This window comes from Erinaceus europaeus, chromosome 21 (assembly GCF_950295315.1).
Source record: "Erinaceus europaeus chromosome 21, mEriEur2.1, whole genome shotgun sequence".
NCBI lineage: Eukaryota > Metazoa > Chordata > Mammalia > Eulipotyphla > Erinaceidae > Erinaceus > Erinaceus europaeus.
Window position 1 is genome coordinate 45941609 of NC_080182.1, and position 10938 is coordinate 45952546.

Sequence of the window (10938 nt, forward strand, 5' to 3'; positions counted from 1 at the left end):
TTTATACAAAAAATAAAAATTTCAATAGTATTATGTTACATAGTAAGCATTCTGATGTAGAAAAATGAATCTGACATGTTTTCAACTAAATGATTTAAATAAAGTCAATATAAATTTACACTTAATATTTAATTCAGTATATTCCAATTATTTGCATCCATGTTTCCATCCAGTGTTAGCTCATGTTTTTAGAATCATAAATTTGAATATGACTGACTTAAAAATTCTTTTATTTGTTCATATGTTCCTATTTTGACCTCTATAATGTTGAAATGAAGACCACAACAGCTAAGTAAAACCTTTACCATATTGTTAAAATTTAAGACTTCTATACTTAATAACATATATGACATTGAGTAATGTGTCAGTGCTGGCTACACCTGCCATATTAATTACAATTATATGATTTCTACTTAAGATAAATTTTACGATATTTGATAAGACTAGATGAATTCCATCATAATATAAAAATTCTGATTTTTAATTTTCAATTTTGCACGTGTAAAAGTTTCTACCTAGTATGGATTTTCTCGTGTTGTGTTAGGTGTAAGCAATAACTGAAGGCTTTTCCACATTCTTCACATGTGTAAGGTTTCTTCTCAGTATGAATTCTATGATGTTTCATGAGGCTTGAGGACTGAGTAAAGGCTTTTCCACATTCTTCACAAGTGTAAGGTTTCTCCCCAGTATGAATTCTATGATGTTCCATTAGGTTTGAGGACTGAGTAAAGGCTTTTCCACATTCTTCACAAGTGAAAGGTTTCTCCCCAGTCTGAATTCTATGATGTTCCATGAGGTTTGAGGACTGAGTAAAGGCTTTTCCACATTCTTCACAGGTGTAAGGTTTCTCCCCAGTATGGATTCTATGATGTTCCATGAGGCTTGAGGACCAAATAAAGGCTTTTCCACAGTCATCACAGGTATAAGGGTTCTCCGCAGTATGAATTCTATGATGTTTCATGAAGCTTGAGGACTGAGTAAAGGATTTTCCACATTCTTCACAAGTGTAAGGTTTCTCCCAGTATGAATTCTATGATGTTCCATGAGGTTTGAGGACTGAGTAAAGGCTTTTCCACATTCTTCACATGTGTAAGGTTTCTCCCCAGTATGAATTCTATGATGTTTCATGAGGCTTGAGGACTGAGTAAAGGCTTTTCCACATTCTTCACAGGTGTAAGGTTTCTCCCCAGTATGAATTCTATGATGTTCCATGAGGTTTGAGTACTGAGTAAAGGCTTTTCCACATTCTTCACAGGTGTAAGGTTTCTCCCCAGTATGAATTCTATGATGTTTCATGAGGTTTGAGGACTGAGTAAAGGCTTTTCCACATTCTTCACAGGTGTAAGGTTTCTCCCCAGTATGAATTCTTTGATGTTGCATGAGGCTTGAGGACCGAGTAAAGGCTTTTCCACATTCTTCACAAGTGTAAAGTTTCTCCCCAGTATGAATTCTATGATGTTCCATGAGGTTTGAGGACTGAGTAAAGGCTTTTCCACATTCTTCACAAGTGTAAGGTTTCTCCCCAGTATGAATTCTTTGATGTTGAATGAGGCTTGAGGACTGAGTAAAGGCTTTTCCACATTCTTCACAGGTGTAAGGTTTCTCCCCAGTATGAATTCTATGATGTTGAATGAGGCTTGAGGACTGAGTAAAGGCTTTTCCACATGCTTCACAGGTGTAAGGTTTTTCCCCAGTATGAATTCTATGATGTCGAATGAGGCTTGAAGAATGAATAAAGGTTTTTCCACATTATTCACAAGTGTAAGGTTTCTCCGCAGTATTAATTCTATGATGTTTCATGAGGCTTGAAGAATTAGTAAAAGCTTTTCCACACTCCCTATATGTGTGACATTTTCTCTCAGTATGTATTCTATGATGTTGTATAAGATCTGACTTCTTAAGTGTTTTTTTACATTGTTTACAATTGTAAGTTCTCTGACTACTATGAATTTTCTGATGCGTAATAAATATAGAAGAGCATATATAGGTTTTGCTACATTGTTTACAATTATAACATTTATCTTTAGTATAAAAATTCTGATTTTTAATAAATTTTGAAAACTTTGAAATTTTATTATATTGACTTATATTATTTTGTAAGTCCTGGTGCTGAGTAATAACTACATTTCCATTTAAGCCAATTGTATTTTGAAAAGTTTTTGAGTCACTACATGTAGTATGATCTTGAGAATTTTCTTGATGTTCCACATTTACTTCCAGAGACTGAGCATGTTTCAAAACATCATGTGTATCTTGAATTATAGAAACAGAAGCCTCTATATTATTAAGTGACTGACTTGAGGGTTTTATCCAGGTTGACTCAAGCAGTTGATCTATTTTGATGGTAGTGACTTTACTCTGCATGATTGTGCCAGTTTTTTTGCATCCAACATGGTACACACTTTGCACTGTACACTGGCTCTTACATGTATTTTCTGTTATTAATTCAATGTCGTCAAGATGAGTGCTTCCATGTGTGCTCATTGCCACTTCTGTGAATAACTTCTCTATTTCCAAAAATGGCAGAAAGATCTTCTTACCACAGATTTCTGAAACATAACAGATAAGCTAATTTACAACAGTACAGTGAATATAATATAAATATAATCTATATAAAGTATATATAAAGTATATAAAATATATAAAAGTATATATAAAGTATATAAAAAGTAAGATAATTATGCTTGGTGAAATAAGGCAGTGAAGGGGAACTACCATATACTTTCACTCATATGTATATATGTAGACCTGAAATATATTCGCTTGAAAATAAAACATAGTTAACACATCAGTAAGACCTGGGGAGGAATATGGTGGTTAATGTTGATGGGGGGCTGCACAGAACTGGTTGTGGGAGCAATGTACACACAATCATATTATCTTGTAATCACTTAAATCACCATACAGTTCTCTTATTGTCATTTATAATGATCATTTTTCTATCCAATATTTTCTTATCTCAACTTATTTTTTCCTGAGATAAGCTGTGAGGCTCAGACAAAAATTCTTTAGGTCATGGGCACCTTGGAATATACCCAAGATAGACTTCCTAGGTTTTTCCAAAATAGAGAACCCACACTCATCTGCTCTATTCTTTCCTATAGGTTCCTGATTATTAAATGACTTGTTCTACTTTATATCTTAAGGATTTTCAGCCATGAAGTTGCTAATGCTGCCATGATGCCAACCTGACTCCTCTGGACACATGACATCAACAATATGTCCTGGAATCCCACCTCTCCAAAGCCCTACCCCATAATGAAAATATAGAAAAAGACTGGGAGTATGGGTCAACCTGCCAACATACATGTCCAGTGGAGATGCAATTGAAGAGTAGCCAGAAGTTCCACCTTCTGCAGCCCATAATGATCCTGGTTCATACTTCCAGAGGAATAAAGAATAGGAAAGCTTCCAATGGAGGGAATTGGATATTGATCTCTGATGTTGTGAACTGTCTGGAATCGTACTCTACTTATCCTATGCTCATGATAATCATTAAACCAATAAAGAATTTAATTTTATAATATTATGAATTATATTTCTCATATTTCATGCAACCTTTTTATTTATTTATTTTTTACTTCTAGGAGCTGTTTGCTAAATTTTCTAAAGGATATTGCTTTGCCTATGTTTTACATGTCCCTCTTCTGTATTATTTGTGTTTGGATGAGACAAATTTTTAGGCACAAGCTACTGGAGGAATGACCTGATAGGGAGATAAAGAAGAAACAGTACTCAGTGGAACATTTATTTACTATTGCAACAGCCTAGGTTTTCTCCCTGGCAGTATAAAGAACCATCAGGATAACTGCATGGATGATGAGGCAGTACAGTGTAACTCTATTTCCTCACATTCTATCTTCCCCAACTCTTACAAAAACTATAAGAATAATTGCACAGCTCATTGGTTGCCAATATGTAAGAGAACTTGAATTCATCCCTTAGCTTTATTTTCTTTCTTTTAAAAAAGATTTTATTTATTTATTGATGGGAAAGATAGTATGAGAGAAAAAGAATCAGGCATCACTCTTGAACGTGTGCTGCTGGGGCTTGAACTCAGGACCTCATGTGTGAGAGTCCAGCACTTTAATCCACTGCACCACCTCCCGGACCACTATTTTCTTTCTTGTGTCTAACTTCATTGTGTTTTCTTTTCCTTTTTTAAAAATCTTTGTTATTGCTTTCATTCTTTTTTTTTTTGCATATCCACTTTTCTGTTCTGAATTTAGGTGGTGCCTGTGATTGAATGTTAAATCTAGACCATCAGCCATGAAAGAATTCTAAGCATTGATTATGTTGTTTTACCTGCAAGCCCTGAATTTAATACATGCATATAGGAAATGGGTAGGAGGTCAGAATAAGAACTACTATCCCTCAGTTTGGGACAGGCTTATAATAGAGTGGTTGTAAACTCCCAGTGAAACCTGAGATCCTGGGGACTAAAGTCAGTGCCCAGCATACCATGAACCAGAAATAAGTAGAGGTGGTCTATTTTCCTTCTCTCATTAAAGTACATTCAAAAATAACCTTTAAAACTAATGTAGAGGGGCATTCAGTAACAGAATACCTCAATACTAGGAGGATGTCAAAGGAAAGAAAACTTTTAAGACAGTTTAAAAATTTTCAGAAATTTGTATGATTGATAAATGAGGCATTTATGTTCATTCCTATTAAAGTGTAAACATATAAACCACTATTTAATTAAAAATTGATCATATGTCTAGAACTTCTTAAAACATAGACTGAGTCTTTTGAATACATAGACTGTCATTGATATGATTTCTCTCTCAAAAGCCCAGACTAGGGAGAACAGAAGCAACCGGTAGTACAGCTATATACAAGATGCTGGGTATTATACCCCAAACCCTAACAAAAGGACTTTCTAATGTTAACCCTATCACCAAATAATGTGACAATAACAATAACTATCCATTGTCTTCTTGAACCCTAAGACAATAGGAACCTCACATTTCCACTATAGAGTCTATATTTCCCCCAGTCCTGGAACCTTAGGGTGGGGCCCACTTTTTTGCATGCTGCTCTCAATTCAAATCAAATAATATTGCATCCGCAGCTCACAACCTAATCAACACAATGAGTGCCACCACAGCATGCTTCACTTCAGACTGTGACCAGAGACTTCAGGTGTGGAATGACAACCCTTCAGCTCCATCATTCGGGTGAGACGTTTCCTTTCATAGTATTCTCTAACTCCATTCCAGGTGGTCCACTCCACAATAAAGTCCCCAAACCTAGATATAGTCCAGGTCGCCTGAGATAGAGCATGGGTTCACCCGTGCCCATAAACTAGGGAAAAGTATATACCTGAAAGCAGAAGTACACAAGAGCATGCACAGAATTCCCTTCAATACTTCATCTGCACTATGCCAGTCTTTAGATCCATGATTGTTCAACAATTTGTTTGGCTTTGTATGTTAACTCTCTTTTCAGCCAACAGGTTCCGGATGCCAGAAAGATGCTGACCAGACTTCCCTGGACAGACGACCCCATCAATGTGTACTGGAGCTCTGATTCCTTGGAGATCCACCCTACTAGGGAAAGAGAGAGGCAGACTGGGAGTATGGATCGACCAGTACTGGGAGTATGGATCGAACAGTATGCTGGGAAATTGTGCAGATGCAGTCACATCTGCCATGTTGTCACCTCAGGCTACTGCTAGTTCCCGCAAGAGTTGGGACATTCTCGGAGTGCCTGTTTCACCATGTTGTGCCCTCAGGGCATTGTCTATTTCCCCACAATATTTGGAATGCTTTGGTTACTCCTCCCCCCTCCCATTCTCAGGAGAGTTATTATCCTATCCTGGAGTGCTATGGTTACTCCTCCCCCTTCCCATTCTCACAAAAGCTGCTCCTATAAAAGCCTTTCTTCTTCCACACCTCACTCTCTTGCCAGCACTCCACTCCAGTGTTCAGACACAGGAAAGGTTGCTGCATGAGGCAGCCATTTTCGCTACCTCCACGTGGCCCAACCTGCTTCTCTAGCACCCAACTCTGAGATACCAGCGCAAATAAAGATTTGTGTTCCCTCTTCGCTCCAGACCTCCTCTCATCTTCGCAGCCCACACAACAACAGTCAATGCCCATGTTTAGCAGGGAAGCAATTACAGAAGACAGACCTTCCACCCTCTGCAACCCACATCCACCCTGGATCCATACTCCCAGAGAGATAGAGAATGGGAAAGCTATCAGGGGATGGGATGGGATATGGAGATTGGGTTATGGGAACTGTGTGGAATTGTACCCTTCTTATTCTATGGTTTTGTTAATTTCTCCTTTCTTAAATAAAAAATAAAAAAATAAAAACACAAGATATAAATGATGCCACAAAAATTTTAAAAAGGAACATCACAGGTAGAAGAATGAACGTGTGCATGCTGACACACTGGATACTAAATGAAATGATCTCAGATCCATCATGAAGAAATTAAAAGCATCATATTTAAAGGTTTTTAAACTGAGTTTTTAAAAATTACATTATTGTTTTATTTATTGGATAGATACAGAGAAAATTGAGAAGGGAGGTGGGAGAGACACAGACACCTGCATCCCTACTTCACCACCTGTGAAGCTTTTCCTCTGCAGGTAGGGGTCAGGGGCTTGAACTTGTGTCCTTGCACACTAGAATGTGAATAATTAACCAGGAGCACCATCACCTAGCCCCAAACTGAAAGAATTATGAAATCAAGATGGAGGGTAGATAGCATAATGTTTATGCAAAGAGACTCTCATGTCTGAGTCTCCAAAGTCCCAGTTTCAATCTCCCCACACTGCCATAAGCCAGAACTGAGCAGTGCTCTGTTAAAAAAAAAAAAAGAAAAGCCATCAACAATGAAAAATTGCAGGCCAGAGATGAAACAGTAAATCATTAAAGCAAATCTTGAGAAAATATAAAATCAATGTTTTCAAGTATTCAAAATCATGAATAAAATTAAGTTTTACCAGAGTACTGATAATCTATGATTTATGAGGCTACTGGTGTATAAAATTAAGGCATAAGAATGTTGTCAAGTATTTTATAATTTGCCCACTATGTTATCTCCCTGATCTCTAAAGACACATTTTACAATAATTTAGGAGAGGAAACATAGTCATAGAATAGTATCATTTGAACAGATGCCACACCACAAAAAATCAAAACAAACAAGCAGCAACAACAACAACAACAAAAATGAAAACACATGAATGTCATGAAATAATATTTGGTACATCTAAAGAAACACACAGCCATAGGCAGGAGTAAGCATGAATGACCTGTGGCATATGGAAATAGAAAATTCTCAGTACAGAAGATACTGTGCTTGCTGGCACTTGGCAACTTTGGCAGTTGATTAGTGACACTGCAGTGAAACTTCATATGAAATAGGCCCATAGCAGACGATGAGACACTCCATTCCTTACCACATATATGAAAAATAAAATCTGTCACTGAGACACCTTCTGGCTCTATGAAAGAAAGCACACTAAATGTTCAAGTTGAGATGTAGTCAAGCTGTAGTCATGGTTGAATTTAGAGAAAGAAAGCACAGTGAATGAAATCAGTAATGTAAATGCTGGTAGATATATCAGGTAATGGATACAGAAACCATTCTGAGGAGAATTAAATAATTCAATCATGAACACATATACTAAAGAATAAAAAGATCAAATCAGGGTGGTGGCACACTGGGTTAATTGCATGTGTTATCATGTACAAGGACCTAAGTTTAATCCCTCAGCCCTAACCTGCAGGGAAAAGTTGTATAAGTGGTGAAACAGCATTGCAGGTGTCATTCTCTCTCTTTTCCTTTCCCTCTCAATTTCTCACTGTATTATATGAAGTATAAAATATTATAAGAATTGGGGTCAGGCGGTAGTGCAGCGGGTTAAGCACATGTGGCACGAAGCACAAGAACCAGCATAAGGATCCAAGTTGGAGCCACTGGCTTCCCATCTGCAGGGGAGTCCTTTGCAGGCAGTAAAGCAGGTTTGCAGGTGTCTATCCTTCTCTCCCCCTCTGTCTTCCCCTTCTATCTCCATTTCTCTCTGTCCTATCTAACAATGAGATCAATAACTACAACAATAATAACTACAACAACAATAAAAAACAAGGACAACAAAAGGGAGAAAAAATTATAAGAAATATATATATATATATATATATATATATATATATATATATATATATATATATATATATATATAAACTCCAGCTAGTGTTTCCCAGGCTATCAAGTAAAATAAAGTATTAAAAAAAAGAACAAAGAACCCAGGTCATGACACATGTAATTAAGAAATCACGTTGCTATAACCAAGGATTTAGGTTCAATCCTCTGGTCTCCAGTTGAAGGTAAAAAGCTTTATGAGTAGTAAAGTGGGGCTTCAGGTATCTTTCTCATTCTCTGTCTCCTCTGCACCGTCTCAGTTTATCTAAGTTTCTATCCAGTAAGAAATGAATAAATAATATACTTTAGCCAAACAACACTTCCAGTCCAAGAAAAAAAAACAGAAGGGAAAGTGAAAAAGACAAAGCAAGAATAGACAATTATACAAATCTACTGTCCACCACAATTTCTAGAAACAGCAAGAGGAGAAAGGAAAGGAGAAATGAGAGAAACACACATACACAGAGTCCAGGCTGAGTTAGATTTCTTCCAAAAATAAGTGTTCATGAATGCAGAAATCAAAATAAGGAATAAATAAAAGAGCAGTGAAAGGAAAGATATATATTTATATATATTTTAATTAGCTAGGAGGAGTGATAAAGGAGGGTGGAGGGAAGAGGGAGAGGAAAGCAAGTTCCTCCCACAATGTATAGCACACTCAGTCACCTATCAATGGAAAAAGCAACAACAGTTGATTTTGATAAAACTGAAGAGGAGGGAAAAGGGACACCCATATATAATGATAATAATAATAATTTAATAATAATAATTATTATTATTATAAATAGAATAAAAAGCCTTAACAGTTAGTCTGCAGTTTGGATGGCTTCATATTGGCTGCACACAGCATAATTTTCTTCCTAAACCAAGCAAAGACAACCCATTATAAAAAATAAATAAATAAATAAAATAAAAATAAATAAATATATATCTTTCCTTTCACTGCTCTTTTTTTCTTCCTTCTTTTGGCTTCTGGATTCACTGATACTCATTTGTGAAGAAACAAGATGTGTGTTTTCCATGACTCTAGGAAACACACATTTGAAGTAAAGACAAACAAATTACATGTGACAGGCTACAACAAGGTACTCCAAGATAATAATGCAGGACAAGGCACAAACAGCTATTCTTCTTGCAGATAAAATACTTTCAGATCAAGTGCATAATAGGAAACAAAGACAGACACTGTTATGAGAGGAGGCAGTAGGATAGTGGTTATGATAAGAGACTGTCATACCTAAGGGTTCAAAGTCTCAGGTTTAACCCCCCAAAGTACTATAAGCCAGAAGAGAGCAGTGCTCTGGTAAGAAAAAAAAAGAAACAGAAAAAATACATGATATTTTGATTATATCATCATAACATAAACAGCACCAATTTTTGTTACCAGTGTAGATGCACACAAATTTATAAAACAAGTACTATCAAACCTTAAAGGAGATATTAATAGAACAATAGTGTGAATAGTATATATTTTAACATATTTTTTATTTTATTCTATTAATTTTTTTAAATTTCTTTATGGGGGATTAATGTTTTACATTCGACAGTAAATACAATAGTTTGCACATGCGTAACATTTCTCAGGTTTCCACATAAAAATACAACCCCCACTAGTTCCTCTGTCGTCGTTTTTGGACCTGTGCACTTTCCCACCCACCCACTCCAGAGTCTTTTCCTTTAGGGCAATACACCAACTCCAGTCCAAGCTCAGTGTTTTCGCTTCTGGTCTTGTTTTTCAACTTCTGCCTGAGAGTGAGATCATCCCATATTCATCCTTCTGTTTCTGACATATCTCATTTAACATGATTTCTTCAAGCTCTATCCATGATGGGCTGAAAAGGGTGAAATCACTATTTTTTAAATGTTTTTCTTAATTTCTTTATAGGGAATTAATGTTTTACATTCAACAATAAATACAGTAGTTTGTACACATATAACATTTCCCAGTTTTCCATATAACAATACAACACCCACTAGGTCCTCTGTCATAATTTATGGATCTATATTCTACCCACCCACCCAAGAGTCTGTTACTTTGGTGCAATAAGCCTGAAATCACTATTTTAAATAGCTGAGTAGTATTTCATTGTGTATATAGACCACAACTTGCTCAGCCACTCATCTGTTGTTGGACACCTGGGCTGCTTCCAGGTTTTGGCAACTACAAATTGTGCTGCTATGAACATAGATATACAGAGATCTTTTTTGGATGGGTATGTTTGTTTCCTTAGGATATATCCCCAGGAGAGGAATTGCAGGATCATAGGGTAGGTATATTTCTAGCCTTGTGAGAGGTCTCCAGACTGCTCTCCACAGAGGTTGGACCAACTGACATTCCCACCAGCACTGCAGGAGGGTTCCTTTGACCCCACAACCTCTCTAGCATTTGTTACTGTTATCTTTTCTGATGCATGACATTCTCACAGGAGCAAGCAATGACTTGGAGCATTTTTTCATATGTTTGTTGGCCTTTGAGATCTCTTCTGTGTTGAATATTCTGACCATGTCTTCTCCCCAATTTTTGGATGGGGTCATTTGTTTCCTTGTTGTTGAGTTTGCAAGTTCTTTATATATTTTGGTTACTAGCCTCTTGTCTGATGTATGGCATGTAAAGATCTTCTCCCATTCTGTGAGGGGTCATTTGTTTGGGTATTTGTTTCTCTGGCTGTGCAGAAGCCTGTAAATTTGATGTAGTGCCATTGGTTTATGCTTGCCTTAGTCTTCTTTGTCATTGGATTCGCTTTTTAGGAGAATAGAACAAATGCTACAGATGTTTA

The 10938-nt window shown here is 36.6% G+C and overlaps 1 protein-coding gene across 1 annotated transcript; it reads right to left on the bottom strand.

The window, feature by feature from the left end:
- Positions 1-473: 473 nt before the first annotated feature.
- On the bottom strand, positions 474-1860 carry LOC132535324 (zinc finger protein 595-like). Its single transcript, XM_060180883.1, is given in 2 exon segments — positions 474-954; positions 1038-1860. Coding segments are annotated over 2 exon segments (1206 nt in total). The 5' UTR covers positions 1801-1860; the 3' UTR covers positions 474-511.
- Between the last annotated feature and the right edge of the window lie 9078 nt (positions 1861-10938).